Source organism: Gallus gallus, chromosome 6 (genome assembly GCF_016699485.2).
Source record: "Gallus gallus isolate bGalGal1 chromosome 6, bGalGal1.mat.broiler.GRCg7b, whole genome shotgun sequence".
Lineage (NCBI taxonomy): Eukaryota > Metazoa > Chordata > Aves > Galliformes > Phasianidae > Gallus > Gallus gallus.
In genome coordinates, this window is record NC_052537.1 from 8,985,123 (window position 1) to 9,001,943 (window position 16,821).

The 16,821-nt window shown below is 43.8% G+C and overlaps 1 protein-coding gene and 1 long non-coding RNA gene across 6 annotated transcripts in view; one reads left to right on the plus strand and one right to left on the minus strand.

Moving 5' to 3' along the window:
- The window catches only part of ARID5B (AT-rich interaction domain 5B), a 143,786-nt gene that overhangs the window by 29,814 nt on the left and 97,151 nt on the right, over positions 1-16,821 (minus strand). For all 5 annotated transcript variants that reach the window (XM_040702376.2, NM_001031220.2, XM_015288120.4 and 2 more), the window contains 2 exons: positions 7,471-7,583; positions 1,363-1,567 (listed from right to left, as the gene is read on the minus strand). In XM_040702376.2, coding sequence (XP_040558310.1) covers positions 1,363-1,567; positions 7,471-7,583 — 318 coding nt within the window. The remainder of the gene's footprint in view (positions 1-1,362; positions 1,568-7,470; positions 7,584-16,821) is intronic.
- LOC112532727 lies at positions 2,636-11,924 on the plus strand. Its single transcript, XR_003075980.2, has 3 exons — positions 2,636-2,754; positions 10,538-10,720; positions 11,796-11,924. It is a non-coding gene; the product is annotated as an uncharacterized LOC112532727 (long non-coding RNA).

The window sequence follows — 16,821 nt, forward strand, 5'->3', positions numbered from 1 at the left end:
TTCCCACTAACCTATTTATATTGGCAATGTTTGCACAAGTCTTGCTGGACAAATACAGAGCCCTGTCCTGCAAACATTTCTGCTCTTCTCAGTGTACTTACTCTTGGCATTTAAGTGTTTACTGGATCAGGCCCCTAATTTATAATGAATGACAGGCAACTTTCAGTGTATTTCAGCTAAATGGTAGGAGAGAGCCCTACTTTGTATGGGGAATTTTAGAAATAATACTGGAGCCTGTCTTTGAAGCCCACCCTGTCCCCATGTGTGAGGGAGCACAGAATAAAATGGGGGGCGAAAAAAAAACCCTCTCTTCAACACAAAATGTTCTGAAAGCCTCATTGAACCTTGTATTGCTTCAAAGCTATCAAGAGCTTTGCTTAGGCCTTGATTTAATCGGAATCAATGCATAATGCAACGAAGCTGTTCATAGTACATTAATTTTACTTCCATTTCAAGCAGCCAGTTTTCAGACAAACATTGTAATCATTCGGAGTTATATAAGTTTATAATGGCTGCTGGAGGCCTGTTGCAATCAGTGCCAATTGCTATTAGGTATGTAAATTGTTATGTAAAACACACAGGTTTGACATTCTTCATCAAAATAACACATGGTTTTAATCTGCGAGATAAATTAGAGTAAATAATATTTCAATCCATAGAGTCCTTCCTTTAAGGAAAAAGTATCAATCAGCCTATAGATAAGGAGAAAAAAACATCCCCTTCCACAGCTTTTGTTGGAAACTCTACATTGCATTGCAATATTTATGTAGAATTTAGTTACAACTGTATCTTCTCCACCTACAATTGCTTTACAGATTGTGGCACTACAAACTGTACATGCCAAAGCAATTTTAAACACTGCATTCTGTATTAAACAGATACAGTCTGGTTTTATATTCTCCAAGGTCAGTAATTTATTAACTATAAACACATTTCTGGGCTGAAAAATCTGATCCCTTTTGTGCCTTTCTTGACCACCTTTAAATGTCTTCCTTTAATATTTGTCCTTTCATAAAGAACATCTGGGCACAATAAACATACGTCATGTTATTAACTCAGAAGAAAGGCATTACAGACGCTGCAGATTTACAAAACAGAAAACTAGAGAGTTTTCAACATGCCTATTTCTAGTCATAATCAGCGGATTTAAACCTATAAATATCCGGCAGCAAGTACCCCAAGAAGGAAGAGATGCAAATCTAGGCATACGACAGTAAAATGCCTGGACTGGAAAATGTGTAGATATAAACACGGTCCCCCCATCCATAAGGCTTTAAAACAGGCTCTGTGTGCAAATACTTTCTCCAGAGAAGCCAAACCGTTCTAAAATGTCAACAAGAAAGTGAGAAAAAGGATACTTACTCTGCTTAAAACCTAAATAGGGTATTCGTTCAATTGGTGTTTTCCTTTCTTTCATATATTTATAAAGTGCCACAAGGAAAGCCTGCTCATCAGCTCTGCATTCTTCACCTACGGCAATCTTTGATTTATCCTCACTTGAGCCTTTTTTACAGTTGCTGTTGTTACTCTTGGGTTTGGGCAAAGCTGACTTAGCCTCACATTTTACCTGGGAAAAAAAAAGATGTCATATCAGATCTGGGTAACCTTTAATTTTCACTTAAGGAACAAATACCCTCTCCTAGCAGAGTGAATTGCTGAAAAAAAAAGGAGGCCAAACCATGCAACTGTGTTTGAGGGGAAACAAAGGAAGCTATTTTTAGAGCTAAATGTCTTGTTCTGAATCTTAGTCACAACATTTTTAAATAGCCACATCTTTAAATCATTATAACCCATTGGTAATGCTCTCCAGATCTGCATTTTTATGACTATACATTGCTATGTCACAGACAGCTCCCATCTCTCACATACACTTGCCATTAGCAAGTCTAATAATAACCTTTGTTCCAGGACTGACACTGAGCATTGTCAACTCCCGCAGACAACCCCTGGAGTTGAGGGTGCTCGGCCCCTTCCAGGAACGCTCAGCAGCCAGCTCGGAAAAGACTCATTTTTCTCTCCTTTGGCCCACCAAAATAGACGCAGACCTTGGCAGGCCTTACCCAGGCAGAACCCTCAGCGCACATGAGGTTCTGCTGTAGCACAGACTTAAGTCAAAAGGGCTTGAGCATCTGCTTGAAGTTAAGCACAGCCCCAGGTATTGAGCAGAAGGAGGAGCCTGTCCCACTAGGAACCCGCAGCCCCAGTGCATGTGAGTCCCACAGCCCCCGCTGGCCTCCCCAGCAGATGAGCCAGTCAGGAAGACAACAAATTGCAACCACTTTAACCTCTCATCAGTATTCAAACCTAGGAACTGGCTTCATCTTGCAGTTTATCTTGGAGATAATCCTCACATGGAATCAATCAAATTACAATTTGAGCACTCCCGTAATTTATGTGGAGCAAAATGTTTCAGAACTCTCCATATCCAAGGTGGGACCAATGCATGTCCAGTGAGAAGCCGTCCAGTGCAAGGTAATGGAAGTGCTAACAGGCTGTCTTTTAGATTTGCACCGTCATGTCACTGCTTGCAAGTGCTGTGAAGAGCGTTCTGCAGCTCCACACCTGAACCAAGACATGTCCTGTGTGCTCCAGAGTGAGCACCAAAAGCCAGCACTGGGTATCCTGGGAGGAGAGCAGAGGGAGCAACACATCTTCCTGAAGACCAAGAGGGGAATTATGGTCAAGCAAAATACTGAGCCTCCTTCTTCCCACTTCCAACCAGGTGCTTTGTGGGCGCTTCTTGACATTTTGGAGGTAAGTGCTATGACCAAACAACAAACATACCATTGGAACAACCGTGATACGCTTATTTTATCTCAATATAGATGCCTTGTATTCAGGCTCAAGGAAAGCAAAATCTTTTCTTCTATGTTGCTCCAAGATATTAACTCCACAAAAAGCACTGGTTTAGGGTCAGCTGTCTCTGCAGTTTTCTACAGACACTGGGCAAGGCAATGCTAGAGGGGAGAAGTGGTGGCACTTTTCCAAGACACTCGATGCCACTGAAAACTCTCCCTGTAGGACATTGCAGGGTACAGCCTTGCTCTGCCCAGGAAACATCAGGTACGGGAAAGAGGACTTCCTGCAGCGTTTTTCTTCATCCCTCGCTCCTGAAGTATGTTTTCTGTATTGCTCGATATCCTCTGGTTGAGTGTTACAAAGAGATATTGTCTTCCTATGGCACAAGACACCATGCTTTGCCTTTTAGTAATAGATACGCTCACTGATTGACCTTTGGTAAAGATCCTGGGTTTCATCCAAAACTCAATGAAGTTAAGGGGAATTTTTTCCTACTAACTGAACTTTGGATTTCATCACTTCACTTTTCAGTTCAGAGCTGTAATCCCTTGACTTTTTTACTTTGGCTCCTTGCAAAACTGTTTAATAGCTTCCCATATAAAGTTTAGATTATATTGTCAGTATGTTCAGTGCTATACCAAAGACTGGGTTAACACTTCCAGTGCAAACCCATTATTTCATTAAATATAGGATTTTTAATTTGAACTGCAAGTTGCAAGCTAACACTTGGAATAAATTCACTGGACCTGAGAACAGCTTCTCAAGTTTTGAAGCTCACTTGCTTGGTAAAGTCAGTCAGTCAGTTTGTGTGCCAGTCAATCTCAACCTTTGCATTGTGTTTTAATTTTTGAAACCAGGCAATTCAACTACGCTTGCAAAGACAGCCAGGGCACAAATGCTAAAGCAAGTGAAAGCTCACTTCTCTGAAAGCAAACTAATGGCAAGGGATGTTACTCCCAAAGAGACAAAAGGAAACAGAGAAAGTATCATAAAAAAAGACACTGGGAGTGAGAAACTTCATGCTACATATAATGTCCTTCTTTCCAGCACACAGAGAAGAGAGGTCAAAGCGCCTGTGGACCTCAAAGGTGCCAAAATGCAAAGAAAGGCCTCCAAGCAGTGCCAGGTTCAGAGGAGCTTTGATGAAACCAAAATGCTTCACCTGCACACGTTGGAGGCAAAGCCTCATTTCTGGCACTTCCCCCAGGTGACAGGAGGCATGAATGAGTGCTGTGACCTCCGATTAATCAGAAACAAAAGGGCCAAGCATCATTCTGGATAGCACCAGTGTAAATCCAGTATAAACGCACTACAGTCAGAGCTCTGCTAGATTTGCACCAGGGACCAAAGACTAATTCCCTCTCTTGAAATGCAAATTCTGAATCTTCCTAGAAGGCAAAGCTGTGGTACAAAACATGGCATTTTGCTTGGCCTCGCTCTCTTGTCTGGTCCAGTCAGAAAGCAGAATGAACTTCTTGTAAAGAAGGAGTTCCATTTTCAGAGGAGGTAAAGCTCTTTTGCTGCAGCTTCGGCGTGCACAACACGCCCAGAACGAAGCCGAGGGCTAAGGCCCTGTAAGGCAGTCCAGAGCTGCAGCACGGAGGCCGGGGCGTGCTGCGGTGGGCTCTGGAAACATCTGGCCACATCAGCCTGCGTGCTCAGGCAGAGGCGTACGAGCCAGGATCAGGCAGCCAGTGAGCATCATGGGTGCAGCAGGGGTTTGTTTTCTCCTGCCAGAGGTCACACACACAGCAGACCACTACAGAGCCGTATTTTAGAGCTTCAATCAGATAAAGTCTGAGGCTCTCAGAATAAATCTTCAGGTCTGAGAGCATGCCAGGCCACCTGTGGCCACAGGAAAAGCAAATCCTGGCAACTTTTAAACTAATTTCCCAGATCTTGCCATATAAATGAAGTGAGAGATTTACTTTAGCATTTGCACTAGGAGATGTAATGAGTAGATTCATTTGGGGACAATTTCCATGTGTAACAAGTTAATCCTTTCAGTTATTCGAAACGGCCGTGTCAGCCAGTTGTAAAGGGCCTTCCAGTGCGCTGTTATACACCTTGGGAAGGCTCCTTGGGAGCACCTAGTAAGAAATGTTTGCAGGTACAGCGAGAGTCACACTGGGGCCTGTGGGTCACACAAGCCGGTCCAGCAGTGGTGACATGGGCAGTATGACAGCCTCCAGGTGCCCTCCAGCAGAGCCAGGCCTGCCTCACCAAATGAACCAGCAGGAGGGAGCTCCCCAGGATCCTCCCCAGCAGGCACAGGGAGGATGCAGCACCCAGACACCAGATCACAAACGAGAGGTGGCAGGCTGCAGTCAGATGCTGGGTGCCATCAAACGAGGATGAAAGCTGCACAACTTCTGTTCGAAAGGGATTTTAGCTGGAACAAGGCCAAGACCATCACCAAAACTTTTCTGACACCAAGCACAAGTGGATTTGTCCCGCTTAATCTAGTAGTTTTCAGCTCTGCCTTTTAGGGACCCACTGTCAGCATACATCAGATGTGGAGCAAGGCTAGAGAAGAAAATCGGATGGCGAAGCTAACATGCAGCCTAAGCTGAGGACTTCACAGCTCAGTGTTCCCACAAGGAGAGGACATCAGGTGGGTCTCCATCCCCTACCCATCCAGCCCCTGCCCAACAACTTCCACTGTCCCCAGGAACCCACTGGCAGGGTCTCTATAAAAGTGTAGTGCATCTGCTTTGGAGGGTTTTTGATTCACTGCCCCCCTCTTACTGAAGTATTTCCACAACCCTGAAACACAGATTGATGTGAAGAGTCAGAGTGAAGTCAGTGCGACTGCATGCAAGGACATTATATCATAAGCACGTCTATTATTTATAATGAAATTAAGCTGGCCAAGATAATTAATGCTATTAATATCTGCACAATGATGAGCGCAGTATGACTAGATAAATAGGCAGAATTACTTCTTATCTGAAATATCCTCTCATTTGACTAGTAGGGTGAACCCAAATATAAACAGAGAGGGTAAGTAATTTGGTATGAAGTGTCGCTGTTGTTTTTAATTATCTAATACCTATACATCAGGTGCCAAAGAGGAGGGTGCTTTGACAACACAGCACATGCTGCATTCTGCTAGTAATATTTTAACATGAGAAATGGCTGGGGGCGGGGGAATTAAGGCAAATTGAGACATTTTCACACTGCAGATTTTGCACATTCTTCCACAGAGCAAAAACATTCAGGCAAGCTCCATAGCATCTGGCAGGACCCTGCAACTCAGCGCACCAGGCTCCATCGCCTTTTACCACGCCTGTCTAACACGATAGTACAGCCTCCAACTGAGCACAATAGGGCACAAAGAGAAGAGAAACAGTGACTTAAGGGCAGAGCTTCATCGTGAACTTCAGCCTCTTTTATCGTCATCAACACAAGGCACAATTTTAACCGAACTCCTAGGGAGGAGGAGGAGGTGGAATTTAATTTGCCTTCCTATGAGAAACCCAGAGCAGAACACTTCCACTTGACCTCTTTAACCTCCTAATCTCCCAGGACATTCACTGCCTATAACAATACGAAAGTAAATGGATCTATAGATTCACTGTATTTCCTAAAGAGATGGTCACAACAATGGGAGCATTTTTCAGATACACATCCATCTAATTTAGTGAAACAATGGACTCACGAGGAGTTGGTTGAAACATTCAGGCTATGCAAATACGGTTAGCAGGGGCTCAAAAGTATCACAGCGACAAAGTTCTGACAGAGATAAAAATCAAGAAGTATTGCTCTAAGTAATTTTCCATCTTTGCATCTTACAGTTTCAAATTAAATCATCTTGAAAGGAGCCATTTGTGCTGCTTTTATTTTAAGAGAAAATCAAATTCCTATTTAAAACCACACATACAACAGAGAAAATAGGACGTAAATTACACTACAAAAACCCCATTTTTAAGTAATTTTAAGTAAAAGGCACAAACCCACGAATAACTAAGAGGTATGCCTATAAACACAAAGCAAGGATCCAATTTTTACTTTCAGCATGGGCTAAGCACTGCAGCAAATAAAGAAGACTCTTTAAAACAGACCCTGGAATGAATATGCAGCTCAGCATGAAGTATTAAAGAATCAGTCCTTTTTTTTTTTTTTGGTTTTGGTTTTTTTTTGTTTTTTAAGCGTTTGTACTGAATTTCTTCTTCTTCTTCACCCTCCCCAACCCCCCCCTTTTTTATAGTCAAGATCTTAACATCAGGGTAATCTCATCTGTGCGTGCCTCTTAGAAACCATTATTTAAGCAGCTCTTGCTTCATACTCTGTTTATCTTCAAATTTATATTTAGAAGTGCATTGTAACAGGGTGAGCTGCTCCCTGGTTTATTTTTAATTTGAAGATACTGTCACAAACTATGTTTGTGTGTCACAGAATGTGAAAACTAACAGCGGGTGCCAAGAAAGCTTAAACACCACCAGTTACCAACAAGCTGATAGCATTAGGCTGTTAGGCGATTATAGGTACTGGTAACTTCCAACACGGATGAGATTGAAAGAAAAGGATACAACTGTTGAAAAAAATTACATTTATCTCCCCAAGAAAATAAATTACATTCTAATTTGGAAACAACATGCTGGGAAACAAAGGCAGGGCCGTACCTAAAAAAGGAGAATGTACTGAAAGGAATATTATTAAGTGATTTACCTTGGCAACAGCTTTGCTTTCGGAATTATTGTTGGAATCCTTAATGCCATTTAATGAATCTCTTCTCTGTGGGCAAGGCTTCTTTTTGCGTGGTCTGCCTTTAAGATTTGGCGCTGAAAATTAATGGAGAACAATTTGAGTACACTGTCTTATACTGGATTCTTAACAGCTGAAAGCATCATAAATAATTCCACCACAATCAGTCACAGAAATGTACACATCTGTCTACAGTAAATGCTTATTATGAGATTCCCGTCCTCCACGGGTTACATCTTGACACACTATACATTTCTATATCATATTCCCCAAGGCTAATCTATTCTACTTTCACATAACTAATTAATACAAAGTCAAACACTGGTCTCTGAAGGACTCGGAGAGAAAGCACAAATATTTCTCCGTGGTACAAAAAAAAACAAAGTAGAATATTAATAGGTAACTTTGCATTAATGAGCTGCTGCATTTATTATTGTTAATCTTCAAGTAAGAGTACCAACTCCTTCTTCCAACTTTGGGAAACATCTGTTTTTAGAAATGTTCTGAAATATTAAAATTCCTTACAGCTCCAAGAAATGTTTACATACTCTGTCATTCTTGTCAAAGTTCCTCTAAAAAAGTTTAAAAAAAATAAAATTACCCCCGAGTCCTGAAACGGATCAAAAAACATAACCAGCTCTGGAAGTTGACAAGTACTGAAATAAGTGATTGATTGTTTCATAAGGGTTACATACCACACGTATAAATTAACATGAATCACTTTCAGTTTTGTCCAATTCTTAAGATAAAACGGCTCTGAAATAACACAGTGACTAAATCCTGGCCACGCTGTGGGAAATGGACCTTCGTAAAAAATACCAGACTCATCTTTCAATAACGATATTATGATATAAATTATGATCACATATAGAAATAGGAGATGAAGCAGATGTTTGCTCATTATTACGTGTCCTGCCTGCTTTCGGATTTAGAAATCAGCCTCTGACTACTCTGGCAACACTGAAAATGATAAACAATCATTAACTAATGACTGTACTGAAGAAGATAATTTCCCTTAAACCTTTAATTTCTAGGTAACCATTGTTTTCATTACTTAAAGGGATGATTAGAACAGAGTCAGAAATCTAAACACCACAAACCTCTTGAGTGCTTTCTAATTGTTTCTAATCTTACATTTGTCACACAGTAAGTCAGTGGTTTCAGGACATTTTAAATTTTAATTAGTTTGCAAACACAATAAAGGGTGCTAATTTGATTTTATAGTTCGAATAACAGTGTTCTATTTGGTCTGCCGGAGAAAAGCAGAAGCCACGGGTCTAACACAAGTCCGACAGACACATCCTCTCCCTTCCCCAGCACCAACACACAGTGAGCTCAGGTATGCGGACGTGTGCAAATCCCCATCTGTGTATGTACAAAAACGCCTTTATCGTCCTTCAGAAAGATCTCCATCTATCTGCAGCCAAGCACATTCTGCTTACTGAAAAGTACTGCAGAAAGCAATTTGGAAAATGTCATCTGAGGCTAGCAAGCAGAATCAAACAAAGAGATAAAGCAGTGATTACCCATTGCGGCTGACAAACATCTGCCCCATTTCTATCTGTCCCCATGAGCACCGCCATGCCGGGCTGCACCCTGCGCCAGCCGTGCCATCGCTCCGCCCTGTGCCAGAGCCAGGGCTTGGGGGCTCAGGGTGCAGGCTGACGCATGCCGCCCGTGCCCAGGCCATGCCAATGGTACCGGTGCTTGGTACTGCCGCGCTGGGCAGGGCGCTCGGAGGACAGCTGTGCTTCCTCCACGTGCTACACGCTGGCTCACACGCCAGAGGTGCCCGGCCTTCAGCTGGATGAGCCTCGACACAGCCCAGCCTTGGCACTGAAGGACAGAGGTGCTACAGCGTGGGCCAAATGTGCGTGGATGAGGATGACTTTTTCTTTCTTCCTTTCTTCTCTTTTTACTTTTCTTAACTAAAGATACCAGTTCAAGGCTCAGTGTTTCCCAAACACACTTGTTATGCCGAGTTTTGGCACTGTGCTACACCACACCATAAAGCACTCCTCACGCTTTGCTAAAAGCTCTAAAAGCAGAAAGGCGTTTGTTACCGAGTTCCGGGTACACCAAGCATGGATACAAACACCATTTGTGTTGGAGCCCCCGGTGGCCCCTCAGCACCGCACCACTGGGCTCTGCAGCCGCAGCACCGTGCCTCGCGTCACCAGGCCGCACCAGGGGCACCAGCACCAGAAACTGCCACGGGAACCAGTACCAAAAGAGAAAGCCCTTGCCACTGCCCCATCAAAGAAAACATTTGCAATAGCTCCAGTCACACTTGAAACAAACCCATTAACATTTGCTCCCTAAATCATTCTAAATAGATGCATTATTCGAAGATTATTTATATTTCAGTCAGATGCATTTTGTTCTCTTGAGCAAGGAAATATGACAAGGATTGAACGAATAATTCACAACAAGGCACACACTTGTTTTAATTTTTTTTCATTTTTGTTTCATTTATGACATATTCATGAGCACGCTGCAGATTTCCTGAATTTGTTATTCATAATGATCTTAAAGCAACTTTATGAACACGCTGTGGCTTAGTCCCAGTCAGCATTCCTGATAGCACCGCGTGCTCAACACGGACCGGACAGCAAAGTGAACATGCACTGGCTTCTCCTCCTTTCTTGTTGGAGAGGGACTTCTGGCAGGAGTACCTGAGAACATCTGTAACGACTCAACTTCTTTACACGTTAGTGCATATGGCTTTCAAATTCACTTTCTGAAAGCACTTGTGCCAGTGAGAACTGATAACTTGTACGTTCCCAGAAGGTGAGAACTAAAGCAATGCGAACTAATGTAAAAAATTGAATAAATAAGTAGAGAAAAATGTTTGCATTTCTTTGCCACCCCTTCAGTGGAAATGCCTGGAACAGGCCTACGAGGGAGAGAGACAGTGCGCTACCAGTTCCAACACTATAGTTTTCTTCCTGTGCATTTGACAACATGTTCCCTTTTGCCAATTTGTGTTTTTTTTCCTTTCTTTCTTTGTGCTTTCTGATGCATCTCACAGAGGAGAAAACTCCAGAGATGAGCTGAGCTCATCCCACACTTGCCAGCCATCCCAAAGGGCAGGCTCACGTGGAAAATGGCAGCAAGCATGAAGTTATCTTCCTTGCAAAATCTGTAGCCGAGAAAGCAACCCAGAGCACAGAAAGGAAAGCCACCTTGCTGCAAGCCCTGGCAAACACCCCAGGTATGACCAGGCAAAACACACCCAGTCGCACATCACCAGAGTAGGAGAGAATGCCCATAGTGCTGCAGAGCTCCCGGAGGGGCTCCGTGACCACTTAGCACTCCTCCACTGCCCGCTCTGTGTCAGTAGTTGCTTTCCTTCCTTAACAGCAGATCAGGCTGGTGGCACTCCACAAGCCTGCTGCTCGGGCCCCACCGCACTGCTGTCCCCACAACACAAATTCAAGGTGAACAAAGAGCTAATTCAACCACAAAGAACCAAATGTGTGGTCATTAGCCAGTATGCATGTGCGTTGGGCTTTGTTTTTCAGCTATTATTTGGTAAAAGACTTGTGCACCCAATTAACTGAAAGTGCATGAAATGGATATGCCATGAATATCATCAGCGACATGAGCCATGATGACAACCATATCTTAACCACTCTTCCTTCTACAGTACATCTTACTGCCATCTCAGGAAGAAGAAAATTATTTATAGGAACCTGCTCAGAGACAGGAATGTTGTTTCTTCTTCTGTGTCTGAAAGGGCCCGGGGTGCTGTCTGGGAACAGGTAGTGGCCACAAGCCACACAAACTGCTGCCTGCCGTATGACAGGAGTGATGTGGGAAAGCCATGAAATGTTAACTGAGCAGGACACAGTAGCTGGGCAGGAAAAAAGAGAAGAGGGAAGAGCTTATGGCTATGCCAGTGGAGAAGGAGGGGAGGAGCTGGAGATGCTGGTGGTGCACCACCAGCCCTCCTCACCATGTGGTGAGAGATGCTCTAGCTTCACATTATACTCTTCCCATGCCTGTGGCTACTGCTCTTCTGCTACTAACACCTTCATTCAGCTCCCCAGCTCTCAAGGATATTTTCTGCAGGATGCAGGAAACAGGAGCATTGCCAAGCCTCCCCGACTAGCACAACTCCCAGCTCTGGGTCAAACATGGGATGCCAAGATCTAGGAAGGCAGAGAATGAGATCCGTGGGAGCTGCCAAGCTCAGCTGGGACTGAACACCACCTTAGGTGGAAGAGTGTAAACCACCATAAAAAGCCAGTAAATACATAAGCTTTTCTTTCCACTTGCATCCCCAGGTAGATGCAGGTGAAGATACCATCTTCCCTGTTATCAAGTCAGCCTTACTTCAGCCATGTCCGTGCTGAGAACGTGACGTACCATGCATGCATGGACATCCTGGGATGCACAAGTAAGTCAAGTGACAGTGACCATGGTCTTGGAGTAACCCAGCAGGTTAGTTCTAGTAGAGCTATCCTTTTGTTTTCAGGCATCTGATTTTCATTGGAAGTCAAATGAGTTCAGCCTTCTTCTCAACACTCTCCTCTAGATATACTTATTTTGACTGATGTTAAAGATGTGTTGTTATAGGGAGGGTGTTAAAAAAACAGTGGCCTCCACATAGCTGAGGTCAAGCTATGTTGGCACTCTGTCAAAACTGGTGGTGTAGCCAAGAGGCTTTAATGAGCTTGGAATGCATTACCTCATTTGTCATACCTGGATCACTTACTCATGCTGAGTCCAAAATAACCTTGGACCTTGCTGGCTGCTCAGCAAACCATGTAAGTAAACAGTCCTGTACTCATGCCTAAAACATGTACCTTTTTCTTGCTCAGTACACATTACTTACTCCACAGAGCATCTATGCAGTCGTAACAGCTAGGATCAAAGTTCTCACCTTTTCCAGGTCTCCCTGACCTGAATAACTATTCCCAGAGATTACTTTTGATTCTTGTTTGCTGATACTCCCGTTTCTCAGAAACACTTCAAAAGCGAGAGAAAAAGGGAGAGGAAAGGGTCAATGTATTTTGCTGAGGAGTTTACCAGGATAGTTGCTGAGCATTGCTAACGGCCTTAAGAGCTTACACTGCCAACCAGATTCTCGCTGCCACTGTTTTTGTGACCACATTTCTCTCCTGTGGAAAGACAAAGGGAAGGAACACACCTATTTTTCCCAACTGCAAGAGTACGACAGCATGAAAGAAAATGAGCTTGCAGAACTGTTCACAGTCATCAGCAAAGTGCCAGGAAAGATGTGGCTATGCATATAAGGTAGGCCGTACAATCAGATCAGCCCTATGCGTGACGGATGCAGGTGCACCGGAGAGAGACAATCACAGAGCAAAGATTATGGTAGAGCACTGGAGGGTGCAAGGAGAAGTCAATGAACAGGGATGCACCGTGATACCGGATACAGAAGAGAAGCGTGCTCGCCAGAGACTACCTGCAGCATACCTTCTAATCAACTGTCTCACTTCTTCTCCTACAAGGTGCAGGACACCTAGCAGACCGTGTCTTGCAGAATCCTTTTGCACTGTGCCAGTACTTCAAATATCTTGCAGCTCTCACCCTCTTTTCTCTCCCTCCTTTCAGCTGCAAAACCATCAGTAGATACAGAACAGACTAGGAGACTTTCCCACTCAGGCAGGTGGAAAGAGCAGTGTCAGATCACAGAGCTAGGCGTGATTTGAGCGCCCAACAGAAGGAGGAGGTGCCATACAGAGAAGCCTGGCCATCAAAGTCAAGGTGAGAAGAAGGGTCACAAAACTCCATACCATCCATGAACCAATCGTGTGCTGGCAGGTAGCAAAAAGCTGGTTGCTGAGGACTTTCCTAGAGCAGCTTGGCAAAAGTTAGCTCTTGCCTGAAAAACATGTTTGCATGTTGCACCTTTTAAAATGTAATGAACAGAAAGTTAACGGTTTTAATGGTTTTAACACTTACCCCTCTAGGGGGCTTCTGGCATTCTGCAGTATCTGAAAGTTCAAAAATACATATTGCTAGATTTAAGCACAACCTCAAAAACTGCTCAAAGGCTAGTTCATCTCACATACTGCTCTGGAGTCTCAGCCGACTCCTGGATTTCTTCATCTCCTCTGTCTCTGTTTTCTTCACCTCAAGCCCTTTGCTGCATCTTGATTTCAGGACCTCGTGTTTCATTCATTTCCCTTTCACCCCTCAAAGTTAATGGAAAAGCTCCCGCTTCCTGGAAACTGCATCCAAGTCAGAGGGCCTGGAGCATGAATAGCCCAGGTACAGAGAACAGCTGGTGGGAGACGCAAGCTGCAAACAACCTGGTATTACATCAAGGAGTCAAAAATTACAGTGGCTGGAAAATAAAGCAAAGAATCAGACAGCCTAGGCCTTTGTTTAGGAAACAACACTATCAACTGAATACGGAGAAGCTCTCTCCAAAGTATATCTATGGCAGCAAGCGATGAGAACCTACCAACAGCTAACATTCTTCTCCTCTGAAGGTCCCACAAACACACACCTCTTGCCTACTCAAGCTGTTCATAAAGCAATTCGAATATTAAACCCAATTTTTCTAAGCCTTTTCTAAACACAAACACTTGTTTAATACTTTCCACAATTGATATGCTCTGTGGATTTATCACCGAACTTGTCAGACTTGACCTGGAAATGCTGGAGCAACACAGCAAACAACCATGTGAGGAGCACAGAGTGTCCACACCGCTTTCTAACTCACACGCAGAATGGGAGGACTTGTGGAGCCATTCCTGGAAGTTTTGTTTTGGAAATGAGATAGCCCATGCTCCATGTGGGGAAAATCAATTTGCTACCTCTCTAAAGAAAACATTCCTCATTTGGAAATAACTGAAACAGACACTTCCTTGTGTGGATTAATGTGGAGACATATGATGTGCTGCAGACTGTTGTTTTGACCCCCCTCCTGACCAGACAATCTCTAAAAAAAAAGCAAAAAGGTGGTATTTTTCACGGATTATGGGTCAGAGAAGTTAATAGAGAAGTTAGAGGCATTGCAAATATCAGGTTGGCTAATTGTGCCAAAACCAAAATGTTTTTAGTTTCCATGGAAAACAGTGACATGATTCAGGATGAGGCTCGGTCTTGTTTTCTTTATTTCAGTATGGCTGGAAGTTAATTAAGACTTCTGCTGTAAGGGCTTTGTTTTGTCCCGCTGACTAATTTGGGTTAAAAAAAAAACAACAGAAAAGGGCGTATTTCTTTGCCAACATTTGTGCATATATTAGCTGTTATGAAGTACAGTAAATTGAAAAGAGAAGATGAAGATTTTAGAGAAAAATCTATGCCTGACAAATGTGTGGCATGCAAGTAGTCCTCAGAACAAATCGAAATAACAATAATTAAAAAAAAAATCCAGGGTAGGCCTATTACTGGCTACAGATGACAGAATTGTTATTAATGATTCAAAAAGAGACAGAGGTGTTTGGTAAATATTTGTTCCATATTTGCAGAGAAGCCAGATGATATGCTCGCAAAAGAATATAATTAAAGCGAGTCAATTGACTCGGTTTTACATAAACCAGATCTTAAAACAACAAAAAAGAAAACAAACAAAGCACCTTATTTTATACTTTGAAACTGCAAACTTGATTAGAGAAACTAGCAGCATGCAGGGAACTCACCTGCACTTTGGCAAGGCTGTTGATTTAATGCTAGATAACACTCTGATTAAAAAATAACACCACATAATTTTACTTAAGCAAATATTACATAGATTATAAACTGGCTAAGCGATAGATCTAAACACAGGCATCAGTGGGGAACTTCTAACAAAGGAAAATATTCTTGGTAGGATTCCACAGGGGCTGCTGTTAGACTTGATGATGTTCAGCATTTTCTTCAGTGAAACAAATACAAGGTCCCTGACAGTAACATTCACCATGACACCAGCCAGGCCTGGCACAACGCTAACACGGCGCAATTCACACAAGCAATTCAGTGGGAAAACCAAGCCAAACATAACCAACTCTGCCTAGCACTACTCCAGCATTAACCTGGGAGCTCAGTCCCAACTGGCGCTTCACGGGCCACCCCAATGCAGTCCAGCGTGCCATGGTAGGAGATGCTATGGCACAAAGCCTGCCTCCTGCAGCTAGCCCGAACAGCTCAGCCTGTGCTGCATTTCAGCGAAATGACTAAGAAATGACTTCACCAGGCAATACAAGTGCCTTGAAGGGGATAAAGGCAGGTACTCAGGAAGCACGAGGCGCAGTGAAGCGCACCAAGGCACTGGCATTGACATATACAAGAGCTGAGGCCAGCGCACCAGGCATGCACACATTCGACTGTCAGACCTTCCAGGAAGGCCTGAGCCAGCCATGTGCTGGCGGGCACAGCAGAAGAGAACCGAGCACGCAGAGGGCTGGAGCTGGGTGCTGACCCTGGCCAGGTCCCAGTGCTGCCGGGACAGCCTCAGCGCTGTGGGAGCTGAGCTGGCTGCAGGAGCCAGAGCCCAGCTGTCTGGCTGCGCTCCCCACTCCAACAGCTGCTTCTCCTCTCCTTTAGAAAAAAGGTGGTGGACTGGATGAAAGCATTCACTGGTAATTTTGGCTGATGAGCCACTATTTGGTTCATACCAGATCGGATGACTCAGGGTTCTTTTGGTGAGAAACTCGTGGAATATAGGAACTAATACAGTAGAGTACTGTGCTATTCAGAGCCACAGCCTTGATTCAGCAAAGCACAAGCCTAACTTGCATAGGCTGGGGGTGTGCCAAGACCTCCAATGACCTCACAGGGGCTACTGAGGTCTCTGAGGTAGAGGTGGTGCTAAGCATTGAATTCGCAGAGCCAACACAACTCTGTCTGATTGAGGGTGTAACACTGTGCTTAGGCAGCATCACGGGGCCGGCTGTGGGCTCCTCAAGGTCTGCAGTACCTCAGAAAACTGTGGTGACATGGTCCCTACCCTAGAGACCACGTCGGGAGGCTGTGACTGGCGTGTGTGGGGCTTGGCTTCTGTAGGAGCTTCCCAACAATACGCAAGTCTGGGTTAAAAAAAGGCAAGGGAAAAAAAAAACAAAGAGAGGGAAGAGTTGAGAAGGCAGACTGTGTAATAGACAGGACAAAAGCAGTACAAAAACAGTAGCGAGAAGGAAAAGTGCAAAGCAAACCCATGCAAGTCAGCCAATCTCATCACAACTCAGCAGAACACACGGAGTAGACTTCCCATTAGAGCGCATTAGAAAATAGAAGGCAAATAAAAGCTCACAGCAAACGTTAAGAAGGCTTCCCTAGCAATATTTCCCTTTCTCTCCTGCAAAAGCGAGCGTTTGTTAAATTGCTGTCTAGCAGAGTCAGCAGTACCCAATGGAG